This window comes from Haliaeetus albicilla, chromosome Z (genome assembly GCF_947461875.1).
Source record: "Haliaeetus albicilla chromosome Z, bHalAlb1.1, whole genome shotgun sequence".
Classification (NCBI taxonomy): Eukaryota; Metazoa; Chordata; class Aves; order Accipitriformes; family Accipitridae; genus Haliaeetus; species Haliaeetus albicilla.
In genome coordinates, this window is record NC_091516.1 from 67,685,964 (window position 1) to 67,704,080 (window position 18,117).

Genomic DNA, 18,117 nt, shown 5'->3' on the forward strand with positions numbered 1-18,117 from the left:
ACCACTAACTGACTTTCGGAAGGGAACTACAAGATACGCACACGACACCTTCAAGATTTAACCTTCTAGCATAATAGCCTGCCTAAATTTCATTGATCCTGGCAGGAGATACAGCAGCTTCATGCTCCTTTTTGTCCTGCTCTATCTATTTACTACCTCTTATCATTACAAAATTTGGCCTTTGAAGCTCACAATGATAGAGTTCACATTAGTTTAATTGTAGTTAATCTGCTATCTGCTGAGAGTCTGTGTGGCTAAATATTTAAGGAAAACATAGTAGGTTAGGAATACTCAGGGTTAAATTCAGCCTTCATAACAAATCCAGGAAAGGCTCTTCCAGCTACTAGGAAAGAGAGTGCAGAAGTTTAGACTGTGCAGGACACAGTTCCTATTTTGCAACTCAATAGAAAAAAGGGAGGAAGTAAATATGACTTCATAAAAGCAATTGAACAGGCTCTGCCTACATCCTCAGCTCGATGTCAAGCCTTAAGGTTGGACAGAAAGACCAAACAAGCAAGAACATGGAAAGTTATTCAGCTGATACTAGTTGCTGGAGCAGGCCTTGAAATTCCTAAACATCTATTATCTGAAGGAGATAAAAGAATCTTTGAAAATGCATTACCACTGATGGCATTGTATTCTTGCTGCCAGGTGGAATAAGCACACGGAGATCTGGTTTACGGTTGTTCATTCCCAAATTCATTGGAGGCGGAGATTTTGCTTGCATATTCTTGTTCAAGTTGCCAGGTGAGACCAGCAGACCTGGTGAGTTGCGGGGGTTGCCATATCCATTCCCTGTTTAGGTGAAAAAAAAAAAGAAAAAAAACGAAAAGAAAAAAGAGAGAGAAGGATTATAAACTCTAATGTATTTCCTAAGACTGAACACTAAAAATGGCAAATAAAACAAAGCAAGGTAAACACCTGTGTCATGTAATGTACCTTTATAGAAAAATACAACACATGCCATATTTGGAACAAGTAGTCTAAAATGCTTTTTCTCATGGCAGCCAACATCTCAGTGATGTGCTGAAATTAACTCGATTATATGACTCTGTTTACAGCACTGTGGTATACAGCACAATATACTGTGCACTTAAAAGCAGCCAAGATCTAACATTTGCCTTACAAGTGAATCGGGAAAGTCAGACAAACTTATGGCTTAAAAAAATGTCAAAGCTATGCTGTGTTTTCTCGACAACTAGAGAGGATTCTGCCTTGCCTGACTCAGCCCTTTCCAGGTCATGATTTTGTTTTGTTTTTAAACAAAGGATGAGTATAGCAAGGCTATAATTTCCAGAAAAGGCAGGGGGAGGACTAGGAAGATTCTTAAATGTTTTTGGCTCTCTTTCACCACACTTTTTGGACCTGATTCTGTCAACACTAAAGTCAATGGGAGCAAGAGCATAACCTTATTTGGAAAATACCACTGTATCTTTCATCTTCATCTCTCTGCTGCTTTCTCCAGGCCCCAGAACAATTCTGACAGGCAAATGCTTCATTTGCCTTTTTCAGAAAAGGGTTTCCTTCTCTCACCATGTAGTACTGACAACTGTATATCCATAAGGTTACCGACCTACCATTCCACTAAAATGAGACCTTCTTATTTCATCTGCCTAATTTCACCTCTTACCCACACAGCGTCTGGGGAAAGAAATGACTTTGTGGTGTAGCATTGAAATTCTCTCTGCACAGGCTCAAGAGAGACAGAGAAACTGCCCGGTTGTAGAGAGGGAATAGCATAAAAACTAGTAAAGAAAGAGACAACTTTCACGGATAAGTACTGAGAAAACAAATGCTAGGGGAGACTTTCTGTTCCATGCTAATCTTTTGTTCACAGCTTGCAAGCTGCGACACAGAACCTAGAAACAGTGTGGGAAGATGAGCTAGCGAGTGTGGCAGAGCCCTCTGAGTTGGAAGCCCTGCACCTTCAAATTTCCTCTGTAGTCCCAAAGTCAGCGAAGAACTCCGTATCTCACTTTTTTTCACACGTGAAATGGGATTTACAGCCCTAAAGGACAGAAATGGATTATGGAACTGAATTTGACAAAGTCTATGAGGTGGGCATAAAAATGACAGTACCTGACGGTGAACCTATCTTCTGGTTAGGATAATGAAGTGTGTCCAAGCATGACTAACTTTAACGCAAGTTTTTAATCCGCAAGCACATCAGCTAATTGTATTTATCAGATCAGCAAATCCACGGAAAAAAAAAATCTGTCAAAGGCTATTAAACACAAAAACACCCCTTCAGGCTCTGGAAGACTCTGAACTGTGAACACTAGGCTTAGAACACAGGAAAAGTATCACAAAAGGCTCGACTTCCATGTTTGTGGGGTACCTTTAGTCACTGGTCTGGCCTGGCTTGTTTTTTTCTCATGCTTTTTATGGTAATCTCCCAAGCCTTTGTGAAAAGGAATTAAGATGAAAACTTAGAAGCACTCAGATCACTTCAGAGATTTTGTATTAAAATATTTTTCATAGTTAATCTTGTTGTTTATTTCCTTAATAATATCTTACAGTCAGTGAGATAAAATGAGTTAATGAAAAAAGTGTATTTTACACTTATCAAGCTAAAATAGCAGAACACTGTGAAGAATTTTCCATTTTGTGTCAGTAGGCTTTTTTTTTAAATGAACAACTGCTCTCAACATGGATTTGCTACATATTGTGCTCTAATTAATGCTATGTGTTACTAGAGGCGGTGAAATCAGAAGGGGCATTTTGAATACACAACAATATTTCCTTCTAGAAACTACAGTGCCTTTTAAAAGTTGATCTTTTACAAACTGAATACTGAAAAACTAATGACATGGAGAAGGGATCAAGAGAAGAAACTGAAGCAAAAGTAGAGTTTCTCTGGTGTTGGTTTCATACAGGAGCTATTTTACCAACAGGAAGTAAAACTGCCTTGTGAAATCTGTTGTATGACAAGCATTTGCTCAGAGAGTGAAAATGAAGCTGTTTGAAGAAGCAGTATGTCTTTTTTAGTTCTATGATACACAACCTAAGATATTTAATGAAACAGCATGCACTGTGACCTGTATGTTTCTTTCAATAGTCGTGATTTTTTGAGAACAGAAACCTTTACAAGAAAGAACTCCCATTTTCTACGTCAGATTTACTTAGTATAATTTACTATTAAAAGTTAAGAGAAACAATACATCTGTATAAAACTTTACTCTTCAGAAACTTTTGTCTGACCTCTATATTATTTACCTACTGATGTAAAATATTTTGAACAGTGATAACATTTCTTACATTTATATTTTTAGAACATCAAATTATTTTTAAGAACTACTGCAATCTTCTCTTTACCAGTAGATTTCTGCTGTTCATGGCATATTATGCCAGCTAGCATTTTGGAGCCATATAATAACCATTCCTCTTTCCAGCCACCAAATTGTTATTCTTTTGGTATAATGCGGATTCAGGAATGTAAGGCTGTGGACCTTAAACCAATGATACAGAAACCCATCATTTGAAAATCAGTGATGAATGCATGCATGTGGTTTACAGTTAAGAAGAGTCTGCATTTAAAGCAGCTCTTTAAGCCGTATCCTCTTTACTCAGAAAGCTGTGGCCTGCTCTGAGGCAGCTGTCCCACCTTCAGACAAATCCACTGAAGAGAATGGCCTCATTTACATTCAGAGGCAAAAAAATGTATAAGACTTCTAATATACAAATTAAACTTTCCTTCATCCTATACTTTAAAATTACACTCTGCCTGGACAATTATCAATTTAGATGTGACTGTATGCAGAACATTGCATTCCACTATCCACTTGAAAGCGCAAAAATTATATGTCATGTATGAATGGATTTCCTGATTATAGATTATAGGAAAATGAAAAACAGATGGATTTTAGAGCAAGTTGGCTTTACATTTTTATTTGGTTAAAAGCCATATTTTTTCTGGAATAGAACATTTTTAAACATTACAGATATAACTTGTAATGTATAATGAAAATAAAAACAGTAGATACACAAGTTTTAAAGGGCATATGTCAGAATTTGTAAATTTAGAGCATTTTCAATTCAAGAAGTTTTCAGAGAAAATTATTTTTCCTCGTGTTGTTTGTTATACTGACTTGAAAGGGTAAAAATATTTTATACAGAAAAAAGCCTGTTTCTAGACAGAACTAGTGGAGCAGCACGTGTCATGAAATGCAGTGCCAGACTTTGTATTTGGACTAATGGCAGAATATAAAGACAAATGCTTTCTGAGCATAGAATGCTCTTCTTGGGCATGTTCCCACATTCTGCATTTAGGCACAAGTGCCATTGACTTTAGAAGGAATTCTGTCCAAGTACAGACTGCATGATTAGTCCCTGCAATATCACTTTTAAAAAACATCCAGAAAAGTTATTTTTGTGCACCAGTAGTTAGTCAGTCAAGAAGAATTATTAAAAAAAAATAATCACTTACTCATGGAAAACTATGATTTGAACTATGTTACAAATTCATGTACTACTGTCTTAAATGGTCACTTCCATATTTTAGGAATTTAAGGGCACGAGTAGGGCACAAGTTTATTCAAGACAGGACAAAGAGCAAAGTTTACTTCTCTTCTTTTACCCCCCATTAGTAACTCCTGTACCTTACATGTAGTTTTGGTCATTGGTGTTATAGTGGTTGCAAAGTGGTTGCAATTCTTGATATTCTCAGAGTTAGGGCAATAACTCTGTACTGAGCATTAAGCCAGGAAACTTTCCACATGTTAAGGCAACACAAATGAGGAAAGAATAAATTATTTCTGTATCTCTCAACATTCTTGAACAGCATTGTCACGACTCAAAGTCTTTAAGTCTTGAAAAACTGGAAAATTTTTGTATTTTGATTTCTTAAAGTTTTGAACCTGTCATGTCCCTACTTGTTGCTTTTTAATTCGTGATTTCAAAGATACAAAAATATACTGAATGAAGAAACCTCTGTGGTAGTCCTAGAAGAACAAAGAACAAGACACATAATTTACATGTCCTTTCTTTGATCTCTTTTTCATATACTCTAATGCTTTTCAGTGACCATATGGGTTGAGAATTTACAATATCTTTAGGAACCTGGGATGCCTACCTCCCATTAATTTGAATAGGAAAAGACCTTTCAAATTCTTGAAAAAGTTTCAAGAAATATTGACGGTCCTTCCAAGTTTCTAACAAGTGTATGCACTTAGTTGTGGAAATTCTCATAATTCTTCCAAGAAGAATATGAACATTCTGTTTCATGGAGGATTCCTGCTCCTTGCTGGGTTATGTTAAATGCACATCCCATATCACTGACATTATGACTGACCACCAAGCCTCTCAAAAAGAATGTTACATTTAGAATGAATCTATATAAGCATGAGAGCCAACTATGCTATAATTTACCTCCACTTCAAAATATATGTATATATTAAAGAATCAATGCAGTAATAGAAATTTTGCTAAATTTACATCCAGTTTTGCACTCTTCATTCAGTTCATTTTCCAACTTTCTGGAGGAATGGTAATTGTTCTTAAAATTAATTAAAAGGCAATGAAAGGGTTCCTTTTCTCTCTTACATCTTACTTTTTTTTTTTGTTTGTTTGTTTGTTTTTAATGCATACACACTGCTGGAACAAGCTATGGTTTACCATCCAAACAAAATAGATACCAACAATAAAGCACTAATGCCAGGAAGCTGTACTGGTGTTCACCTACACATAATTTTTAAAAGAGATAATTGAAGGTTCTTACTCGCACGTTGCATGCCAGTCATTTCACTGTATGTGACCTCTACTAACTGCAAGCGGTAGAAGAAAACCAATCTGCAGATATGCTCACCCAGAAAAAAGAAAATCTTTACGTTAAAGTAGCTGCCCATTCCCACAACATTACACTAATGGACCTTCTTTACTGAATTACTGGAGGCAATTCAGACAGATGTGGTATGTAAAACCTACTGACTTCGTGTGAAGGAATTCTCAAGCATCTTGTGAAATATCACTTGCTATTTCAACTGCAACAGGCTGAAAGTGCTGTGAACTCATAGACATTTGGACGAATGGGAAGAGAATGAGGAGAAAACTATCTCAATACCTCTTTGTTACAGTTTTAGAAAACAACCATTTAGAAATAATGTAAATATAAAGGTAGAGATTCCTACAACAATATAAGACTAAGCTGATATCCAGGTCTGTCTCTGACTCACTTATTCTTGCCATGCAGGTAGTATAACAGTTAATGGGAAATTCTTGCTCTTAAGTCTAAAGCTATGTAAAGGGCTCTAATGGCACTACAGTAGTCCCGCGCTGGGAAAAAAGACAGTAGTTGGGAATCACTAAAATACTGCTAATTCTGTATGCAATTTAGGTGTACATGGAGGGCCACCTGCACTAGGACTACACAAAGCTAAAGGTTATACTGTGCATCCCAAATCACGATTCTGGGTGCTAGCGAGATCTCACTTTGGAAACCAGGCAAGTGTCCACTGCTTCCACTGCAGTGGAGGTAGATGGTCTCATCAAATTTCCCAAGGAAAACTGTGTGTATGATCTGCTTATATGTGCAGTACATTATGAAAAAGTGACTTCTCTGTTCTGTGGCTCACATTTTTCAGTCTTGCTATGTCCCTGGGCTGGTTCAAGCACTTAGTCTCAGATCCTACATACTGAGCCAGTATGGGTCTTACTGCTAAATCTTGTGTTTCGTGTCATTAACACTCCTCTAACCAGTCTTAGGGTTCCCCTCTCGGGGCCTGATCCAGACCCCCACCCATGGGCCGACATCCCATCCCCATCCCTATACCATCCCCATCCCCATCCCCATCCCCATCCCCATCCCATCCCCATCCCCACGGAGGTGCCTGATGCCTGGGGCTGGGTCTGCTCTGGCGGCTGCCCCCTCGCCAGCCCCGCTCCCTGGCTGGGGCAGTGGGATGGGTCCTGGCTGCGAAGCCTTGCCCTGACACCCCCAGGAACCTCTGCTGTTCCCAGCCCCCACCGTGTCCTGGTGGCATGTTCCTCATCACGAAAGAATTAAAAACCAACTCTTCCTCTTCAAATCTTCATGTCGAGTACTGCCAGCTAACTTAACGAACTGTTTACATGGATGAAGTAGTCGAAATTATTTCTAACCCTGGGGCTAGTGCCATACAAAATTTGGAACGTCCTTACAGTCTACTCTATGTGGAGTATTTGCAGGTGCACACAACTATTGCTGGAAAAGGGCATGTGTATCCCATACTGCGGCAACTGGGCTCAGATTTCTTTCAGGACAAAGACGATGCCTCTCAGGCAGAGGCTGAAAGTGAAGAAGTGGCTCTTTGGCCACCTGACAATGGGGAACACATTGCAAAACACATTTCTGGAAATCTAAGGACATGCCATGAATCTAGGAGGTGAGAAATCTGAGATGCTTTTTCAGCCAAATGGAGAAATAGGTGAGTTTACTTAGATGTAGAATGAGAGACCATGAGAACAGAAACCTGACCTGTGCATCACAGACCATTAAACTTCATGCAAATACTTTACTGCTGAGTCAAGTGCATAACTAAGTACGTGGCAAACTAACCTGATCACCAACACTGCGGTTATGTTTTATTGCTATAATAAGATCCGTATTTAAATGTTTCTAAAGTAGTTCTGGCACTGACTATTCTCCCATTTTAGTCTAGGTGTTCACACCTTAATAAAATAAATGTAAAGGTGACACCTGACTGCCTACAGAATTAGCCCGTGGCTACGCACATAAGGAACTGTGAGCAACCCTTCAAAACATTTCTTATTGCAATTAGGTTTCCCAAGCTGTAGGCAGATATTTCAGCACATCTCTGGACTCCCTTCTTGCAACCTTTGGAACAGGGGTATATCACACAGGCAGTGAGGGTCTGTTGCAAATTAGACACTGAGAGAAGGGGGACTGCTTTTCCGTCTTCAAAGATGATCATCCTTATTCTTTCCTTTTTTGCTCAGCAAAGAAACAGAGCAATAGATGATCCAAGTCCAGGTCCTGTTTGTGTTTTTTTTTAAATTTTGCAGTACAGTTACTATTGTCAGTATGCTTATATTCTTACATTGTCTGATTATAGCATCTTACTATTTACCTTCATAATTCTTTAATGGCACCTCATTTCAGGAATCTCAGAATGTATAGCTTTAATGCAGAAACACTGTCTTTCCTATATCTTTACTTCTGATGGTATTGATTCACTGATTTCCACTTCCACAACACTATTCTGTTCTAATATGATGATTTATCAATAGTTACGCACATATATTTCAAGTTATCTTGTTTGGCCTGAAGCTTCACTTAATCAGTACAGTAACTAAGTTGTAATTATTGAGATGAATCATTTAAGAAAATTACACAGTGGTCTTCAGTTTTGTGCTTTATAAATATTACACATCTGTAGATCAAATATGTGGGCACTGCACAATGAGCATCAGAACTATATTCCTGTGTCTTATAAGTTTTTAAGGTCCAGACAAGATGTCAGGGATCAGAGAATCATTTAAAAGTGTCTTACCATGGCAAAACCGCTACCCTGCCCCTGCCACAGGTGTTGTAGCTGCTACCATGAGGAGCAGGCACAGTGTAATGTCCCCGACCTTGTGTAGTGCTCCCTCCTCACTCACCCTTCACATTTGCAAAGGTTAGTCCACGCTCTACGCTAGGAATGCAGTGATCTTCCACACTAAGTTTCAGTCTAGTCGGAGAGGTCAACACCAAAACTCTAGGGTGGTTTTCAAGCTGAAATTTAGCTTGCAGAACAGCTTTTCTGAAAATCTCGAATTAACTGGCACAGACCTGATCTCTTAACATGCGCAGGATGCACAAATCATATCTGGTCCTCAGCTGTCTGAGATAACCCCCTCTCCAAAATATGTTTTCAGGACTTAGCTAGTCTCTTATGATTATAAGTTAATTCTCATAAAGCAATTAAATAATGCATATTAGGAGCATGTACCTTCATCTTGTATGCTAGCTGAAAAGATGCTCCATTCTAGTCCTGTTTATGCAAAAAACATTTTTTCTTTTTTTTATATGAGCTGTTCTAGAGTCAGAAGAAAGGAAAAAACCCTGAATTATGTCAGAGAGAACACTATATTACTGAAAAATATAATGTTTTCTGAAGATGTATAGCATCATAGAAAGATGAGCCTGAGAAGAGCAGAGGACATACCTCGCCTCTTGACTGCCTGAGTGAGACCCTCTGACAAATCATCTGCTTTCAACAAATTATTTGCTGATGACAAATAATTTCCTTTTTTGGGTGTTTGAAATCAATTATCATTTTGGGGAAAAATGCTTTTTTAATGAAAAAAATTTCATAACAAGAAGTAATTCCAATTACAAACTGAACACATTATTTGAAAATGTACTTTCTTGTTTCCCCAAAGAAATTTTAGAAATAACTGTTAAGATTTTTTTTTAATAAAGATATAGCTAAAGTTAAATTGTTGATTTTTGTTAAATGCATAATTATTGAAAAATGAAGAATCCATAATTTAAAATTCAATGTCAGGAAAATTTCAGGACTATGTATATTAAACACAAATGATATATACTTATATTTTTAACTTATCAATGTTATTAGAACAGATATGCACACAAAAGGAAAGTGTTTTGCACATAGATAATACTACTTAGATTTGTTTTAAAATTTAAACAGATGCAAAGAAAAGATCAGTGACTAACCCACCCCTGCATCCTCTGGCTTTATTTCTGGGAGACTTCCAACTGTAACCAAAGGAAAAATCAGCTTGCAAGAGACGTGGAGAACGAATGGAATTTATGGATTGAATATCTTCATTGGAGAATCATGTTAAAAGTTAAAGGGCAGGGGTCACATTAATTTAATACTGCCAGGAGCTTCCACATGTGGCTGCAGTCCCCACTTCAAGAGGTTAAAAGCATTTCTTGCTTTCTTTCTCAGACCAAAGTCATTGCTGCATTCCAGATCCAGGAGGCATCAGCTATCTCTTTCAGGACTCAGGATAGGCATGAAATCCAGATGTTTGCTGATTTGCAATGCCTTCTTATGTTTTCTGAATTTGGACAAGGATATGGATTGGAGTGTGCAATGTGGTGTCTTAATGAGCAAGAATGCACAAAAACCCCAGTGAAATCCCTGTCTCACCAAAGTAAAGCATAAAATTCCCCCAGACTTCACTAGGAAAAGGACTTTATCTAAAGAATCCAAATTATTGTTGAGGAACATTTGAAACTGCTTGTCATAAAGGAAAAGAAGTCAATCACGCCTGTCTTTAAAATCCCACTTACAAAGAACCACAGTTTGTATGACTCACTTAATTGTTCATTACATGTGAACTTAGGGCTTTCTCCCCTTCAATCTTTTCAAGCTGTCTTTTTATAAATACAAATATTGAGACACTGTTGATTAGAGAGATGATGAGACAGAGAATAACTAAATAAATTACTAAGTCAACACTTACACAACTGATGGAAACCTAATAAAGGCCAAATTTTCTCAGATTTTCATTGAGGTCTACTCAGAGCCTACATGAATCTATTCATTGGTAAGAGATCACATGAGTTAGCTGAAAATACATGCATCCAACCTTTGCATATGACACCATTTGCAAGATTTTTTTGATTTTTACATGGACAGTAGCATCTATGCTTTCAAACTTATTCTCACAGTTTCACTGATGTGATTTTTACCTGTATGAAAAGAGTCTGAATAAGCTGTATAAAACAGATCAGTTGCTTAGGGCAGAAATAGGACTTAATTTTGGAAAGGCCTGTGTTGGCTGCCTACACATATATGAAATTCAGGTACTGCTGGACAGACTATTTCCTTCATACTATGTATTAGAGCTGTCAGACAAGTTCTACCGTTCTCCCTGCTTTATCACAAATCTTCTACCTCTAGGTAGTTCCCTTAAAACACTGACCCGCCCCCCCCATATATCCTCCTTATGGGGAGGAAAGCTGGAAAAGGGAAGACTTAATGGCATAATGTGAGTGGAAAAAGAGAAAAGGAGAGCTGTTATATTTTTCATTTCTTATCCCCCTCCATGGTTTTAAGCCAACCTGCCAATTTATGAGTTCTTATTGTTTGGATTTGGCACTATTGCATCACAAACTATGTTATGAATGACTGCGTGTTCTTTCTTTTGGACTGTAAACTTCCTTGGACAGGAACTATTGTTTACTATACTTTTGCACCACATCTTGCCCAATCTTTGGATCAGAGGTCTGTGGGTGACTGCACTCATCAAGTAATAAGGGAAGGGCAACAACTTATCATGCTCTCCCTGGTAAACCCAGTTCTAACAGGTTGCCCATAAACTGTGGTTTGGGAATCATTGTTCTAAGCTCACTTGTTTATTTAACATATTCCACACTTGTAGCCTAAGAATTATCTTCTCTTGACTATGCCAAGCATGATTTCAGGGCACAGTGGAGAATATTTATGTAACCATTTAATTTTTTAATTTTTGTTTTTAGTATTAGTTTGCTTATTTATATTTATATTTTCAAAAGACACTAATGCAACTAGGTGCCTTTGAAATCTTTGCTTATTTTCAGTACTGCTTGTAGGCTTATTTCGGCAGATTGCATCTTTTTAGTAAATCACTCTTTTTTGAGACGATACAATCCAGATTGCCTCTGCCCTGAGGGCTTGTAAATTAAACCCCCCTACTACTATGTATATTCCCATGTGGCTTGAAATACTAGTAGAATATATAATACATTCACCCACAGTCAGTACATGACCAAGAAAAGAAAAAGGAGCAGGAAAGCACTAGCAAATTATGATATTGCCTGGCAGATCCAGGACCTCAGCCCTCAGAAGATGAGAAGGCAACTGTTAGCTTGTGGTTAATTTCCAGAAGAAAATGACTAGCTGCTGAGTTATAGGTAAATAAGGGATTCAGTTATTAAAAAGACATGGGATGAATTTTTCAAAATGCATTACTGATCTTTTCAGTTTCTAATGATTTTAAAGAAGAGGTTTAAAGGTTGAGGTTGAGGATGCTTGATTTAAAGAGAAGAAGCACTTAATCCCTCAGACAGCATTTGTAGAGTCCCAAGTACTTTTGAATAACTTGCTCCTGTAGTTTAACAATAATGTCAAGATGGAGGCAGTACAGAAATCAAATAGTGAAACAAATTACTGAAAGTGAATAAACAATTAAAGCAAGTATATTTTTTATTATACCTATCCTGGATTTAAAACTTGAGATTGAATTTTTCCTTCAATTTTACTATTTATAGTGGTTTAAACCATAAAGAAATTCTGTTGATCTATATGGGTTTATTCCATTCAAAAGAAAATTTAATTATAAAATACAAAATGTCATAATCTGAAAACTGTATAAAAATGAAAAATATAACTCAATCTAAAAATATAACTCAGTTTGAAAATGAAAAGTATAAAGTACAGATGCAAAGAAAGACATCCCCCAATACTGTGTAATTTTGATATTAAAACTATTGAAAAATTTTTGAAGTTTTAATCTTTCATGAGGCTTTCAAAATAAATATTGAGCCACTGCGTAAAACTTGAGTTCACATAATTTACAGTGCTAAAACCTTGTACACATTATTTATTTCTGGTCAAGTTACTGTTAAGTGGTTTTGATAAAGACTACACTCCCTAAAAATTCAAAGAACTTTCACATAGTCTATTAAGTAAACACATAACATGTCACTTAGTCTTCATATTAGTTATGGCATAAACTAGAATCATTTTAGAGCATACCAATTTGGCTCCAAAAAGTTCTTGTTCCCTCTTTCAATCAAAAGCCTCTGGTTTGAGAAGATAGTGCCAAAGACATTGCTGTATTTATAATTTAGCAACTATACTAAATGTGAAGTTCACTCTAATTTTGTTGGCAGTTGCTACTATCACATGAGAGAAACTATTCAATCAGTGTTTGGCTAAGAACAAATTTACTTTAACGAACCTGAGATAACCTTGGTTTAACTTAAAAATACTACTGATGGTATTTAGTTGTGTAGGATAATCAAGAAGTAGTCAGCTTTTTAAAGTTCTATTTATGTCTTGGGTTGACTCCCAAGGTAAATTGTGGATGATTTCAGGGTTATTACTTGAAATAATCCAAACCAACAAAATAACATACTTCTCAAAACACAAGCTTAACTAATCTTTTTCCATTTCTGATATTGCAGTTATAATGCAATTTGTTATAATGTAATTTGTTAAAGTAGTACAGAAACTGAGGCCTGGTGTTAGTAATCAAAAGTAGTTTCATTTTGTAATAGCAGAAATGAAACTCTTTAGACTCTTCTTCTTGGAGTATGTTATTTTGAATATATGCTATTTTTGGACACTGCAGAAAAATGCAAATTCATAATGTTCTAATTTGGCCAGAAACATGAACCCCAACAGATTAAACCACATGCTCATGCTACCAGCTTCTAAGATGCCAAATAGAAGAAAACACAGAGGTCTCTGTTTCTTGTGAAGAATGATGAACAAAGAGAACTTTTGATGTTTATTCTTCTGCACCCTAAAGAAAGAGGACTGTCCAAAATAGTGCTATTGTGGAATGATGCGACTAAGACAGAGGATTCAACCTTATAGTGACCTTTTAATCTTTCTTCAGCCCTGTATCAAATTCTTCCTACTGCTCTGCCTTTAAGAGATTTAGAAAACACTTCTTTAATGGTGTTTAAAGCTCTTATTGCCAGATAAAGAACAAAGACTATTCACACAATTAAATATTTATGATGCATTCCTAGCAATGCCCCTCATACATATGCCCCTCAAATCAATTGCCTACTCCAAAGTTACATTGCTTGAGAGCTTAATGCATAACACTACGTGCAGGAAATACAAATTCTTAATTTGTAAGTAAATAATCAAGCTATCCCTCTTCCTACGCTTATATATGCTTTTAATATATTTCTGAGAAAAAAATGTATTTAGAAGGAATATAAATTTTCCACTGGCATATTGATATACAGATTTTATTAAGCACAAGGATTATTAAGCTGAATGCGTGTGTAGACAAACTTTTATTTCAGTATGTGCCCCTTTTAAAAGAAAACATTGCCTTCTTTACTAATTGCTTTCCAGCGTCTTTTTAAAGGAACAGGGAAACCAGGAACGAGGCAATGGTATTTCTTAATAAGACAGTAGAGGGAGCTCCTTAATAGGGCAATCAATTTCCTACCCGAGTCCCTCCCTTGTCTTTCCTGAAGTTTAGACTGTGCAAGAGGTTAAAAGGAGATGAAATGCGAACATCTCCAGAATGAATCTTTCTTTAGCTGTGTTTCGCAGGCTAACAAAAGATAATTAACAAAACTATAATTTTCTATCATGCTTTCTTTTTTTGAGAACAAAGGAGACTAATAGCTAAGTTCCTGTGGTCTGCCTTCCCTACTCCTAAATTAATACAAAATGACCCCTCAAAGCTTCAGCATGCATTTAAAGTGCCTTTTTGATACAATGCTGTGCAGTTTCAATTTTACTACAAATGCATCACACAAACATCTGTGACTCATCTATGCATGAAGATAAAAGGAGGGGTGGTCTAATGCAGACTGAGAAGAGCCAAGAAAGAAAAGATCACTATATCCAGAATTTCTTTATAAGTAATTTCATGAGACATCGTCAGAATTGGCATATATATCAGCCTTGGATTACAGTGCACAAAATGGATCTTCCAACTATTTTTCCATACAGTTCTTTCTGAAAGCAGTTAACCCAGTAAAATTGGATGTGTTCCATGTTTTACCACTCAGCTTATTTTCTTCGAACATATGTGTTTACTTCTCAAACTGAAACAGTAATCTTGCCATTGTCTTTTGTAATCCGTATTTGTAATAATGCAACATTGCTGACATTGCTAACAAACCACTGAGTTTACTGAGCAAAGGGGACTACTCTGACAACATTGCTTTGATAACACAGACCTTAGCAAGTACAGTTTTCATTAGTTCTATAGGAGCAGGACTAAAGGGGCTAATCTTTTTCTCTGCATGGGTATTTTGAAAATCCTTGCCCTGTTGTGTACCAAAGCACTTAAGCAAATACATAAAACTAAGCTTAAGTTAATTACTGATTATTTAAGTAAATGCTAACAGATTTTGCTGACTAGCAATGGTCTTAGAGCAGGGGCGTGAAATCAAATCTGTGATCAGTAGATTGAAGTCTGATGAGCGACTGAAATCTTTACTCAAGTTTAAATTCATAAAACAAAACCCCAATTCCACTAAAGTCAAAAGAAAAACTTGCTGTGACTTAAAAAGAATCAGGGTTTCTGACGCTGGCATCAGTAGAAGTTTTGCCTGAACAGGGCTATGCAATGGACCCAAAAGTTTTTACAGAAAGGCTAATGTGAAGGAAAACAGACATTTGTATCTGTGGAATTTGTTGAGGTGTAAGATTTTTGACATTGCTGAAAACAAGCCTCCTCCTACAAATAAGAGAAGCAGAAGTATCGACTCCCCATTCCCCAGCTGGGGGAATTAAACCGATGCCCATCACTTTCTAATATCCCACCTCCAATATGGAGCTATTTTAGGACTCAGCCTTTGAAGGAAGTCCTTTGTTCACCTAGAAAGATAAATATAAACTCTTTCTCTTTACCTGCACTGGTGCCAGCACCGGTTGTGAGGTCCCCACCCATCAGGCCACCTAGGGTGTTGAAATGAAATACTACAAATGAGCACGATAAATTGTAACAGGCAAACATTCAAAACATTTTCTCTAACTTCAGATGGCCTGCTCCAGTACCCACCACTGTTTTCCTCTGACTTTAATAGGCATCGGATTGGACCCATAGTCATAAAAGTGTAATGTTTAATGTTACCCGTACGAGATATTTGCCTTCCAAGGACAAAATCGGTACTACACATCATTTCATCATTTTATTTTCATACTTCCACAGCATATGAAAAATCAATTATATTTGAAAGTTATGTATAGTAGACCTTCATTTGAAAACTATCTTTCCTTCAGTATTAGTCAGAAAAGCAAAGGCTTCCACATAGGATTGGGAGGAATAGTCTGAAGGTTCCTGGACAAGAATTTAACTCAGAAGCTGTAATATATATCTACATAGCTTTTAATTTTAATTTCCTCAGCCTTTCATAGACATTCACTCTAAGGATTTTTAAAACTTCTCTTTGCACTTGGGGACCTCAGATGGTTCTTTGAACCTGGTATACTTAAGGATCTTGATGTTCTTTTGGCCAGACAGAGTGAACGAACTTAATCCCCATTTATCCTATTCAGAGGTGAGCCCTCATCATCACCAGAGCAAAGCCCAGCCTCGTGCTATACAAGGCACTCAAGTACAGAGCTCAACTAACATTTACCCATCAAGGAACTTGTGAATGCATAAATAATAATAAAGTCTGCATTTAGCCTCTAGACCGATGATTTAAGTAATGAGTGTCCTATTTTACTTGCTTCAACTTGTTTGAGTTGGCTACATTTTCTCCCCTGCCCCCTTAAGCTTTATGGTATAGTGAGTTCTTGCATGAATTAAGTAGACAAGTTGCCTTTTTATGAAACAGCAAATTGTCTGCCCTTTTATCCTTTATTGATTTCCTTTAACCTTAGTCAATATTCAGCTTTTTCTAGAACTTTTTTTTTTTTTAATTTTCTAAATTGGGAATAGAAACCCCTTTGGCTCTTCTTTTGATTTTTCAACACAGCAATTTTGGACAAACTGTTATGACTGGTAAAAACAGAGTTCTTGTTTCTCAGAGTACAGTTTAAAGTGACCTAAGGCACAGAAGCAGCTGATAAAAGAGCATTTAAAGGGATGGGATTGAACAGAGCCTACCTGTGTTACCTGCACTCGGAGGCCGATGTGTCACGCCAGGAGACATGCTATTTCTTTGCAAAGAAGGATGAGCCAGCGGCAAAAGGTTGGGGTTTCCCAGTGAGCTGACTGGGTTACTGTATACCAAACTGTTGTGGTTGGACACTGGGATAGAAACTGGCATCTCAAAGTTTGGTGGTGGAACAGCCTGTACAAGCAAAAAAGGGAAACAAAGACGAGAATAGTACAGAAGCACAACAGCCTTCAAGTACAGTTACTCTATATTTAGTTGGAATATTTTGTAGTTGGTGGTTAAAATATTTACGCTCTCCCTCCTCCCCCAAGAGTCAAGAGAAGAGTTTCAAAAGAGTTACCAAGGCTTTTAAATATGGTATTTCAAATCATGATTCCATCTTCCTTTAATGCAGCTTGCACATTTAGTTTGTAAGAACTGGAAAGATTTTTTTCTTTTTCTTTTTTTTTTTTTTGTTTAAAACTAACCCCTGCTTTATGAAGCTTAATTTTCTTTTTCTTTCACTCCATGAAGTCGTAATTGTTCACTTGTGATATCTTAATCTAGTGTCACAGATGACTGCAAGATCAAAGGTACATGATTATGATGACTTCATTGCATGGATAAAAATTAGAAGGGGTGGAATGCAAAAGGGAAAGCTTTAATTTCAGCTTATGTTGCTTTAGCAACCAGAATGATCCCAAATCATGTTAAAGGCACCAACACAGTAAATTACCTTTTTTTTAAAGTTTCTATCTTAGCTTGGAGGGGCTCAAAAGAAACAAAGTTATACTCCGGGACAGGTAGCAAATACAAGAAGTTCAGATACACACCAGTCTTTGGGTTCTTTGTGTTTTTTTTTTTGTTTGTTTGTTTGTTTTTTTTTTCCCCTGGTTGGGTTTATTTGTTTGTTTTGTTTTGTTTTGGTCCGTTTTGGGGGGGGGGTTAGTGGTGTTTGGTGACACCTTTTCAATACACTGTTTTCATGCTTTAAGGCAGGATCCTCTGCTCAGCCAACTTCCTTTGCAAGAATCCCTTTCAAAAAAGAGCCAAATTATCGACCATTCTGACAGAGCTTGTGAGGACATGTAGTACCTGATTCTCACTATGCTCCCAGAAAGCCCAACTCAGGTTTCCTTGGTTGGCTGGTGGGTTTGTTGTTTGGCGTTTTCTTGGGTGGCAGTTGCCTGAATTTCTTTAAAATTTATGACTCTGGTGGCATTCAAATGCATTAGAACTCCATATTTAATTTACTTGTTTCCAAAATAATTAATTTCTTGCCTTTGTGAAGGGAAAGAAAACTTTTTCAGAATTACCTGACAGCATTTTATATATTCAAATACCTGAATGCAAATGAAGTACCCCTTAATTCA

General features: G+C 36.9%; 1 protein-coding gene across 10 annotated transcripts in view; it reads right to left on the reverse strand.

Annotated features, from left to right (window-relative positions):
• MEF2C (myocyte enhancer factor 2C) overlaps window positions 1-18,117 on the reverse strand; it is a 141,434-nt gene that overhangs the window by 14,614 nt on the left and 108,703 nt on the right. For all 10 annotated transcript variants that reach the window (XM_069776410.1, XM_069776405.1, XM_069776403.1 and 7 more), the window contains 3 exons: window positions 16,753-16,939; window positions 15,549-15,596; window positions 623-795 (listed from right to left, as the gene is read on the reverse strand). In XM_069776410.1, coding sequence (XP_069632511.1) covers window positions 623-795; window positions 15,549-15,596; window positions 16,753-16,939 — 408 coding nt within the window. The remainder of the gene's footprint in view (window positions 1-622; window positions 796-15,548; window positions 15,597-16,752; window positions 16,940-18,117) is intronic.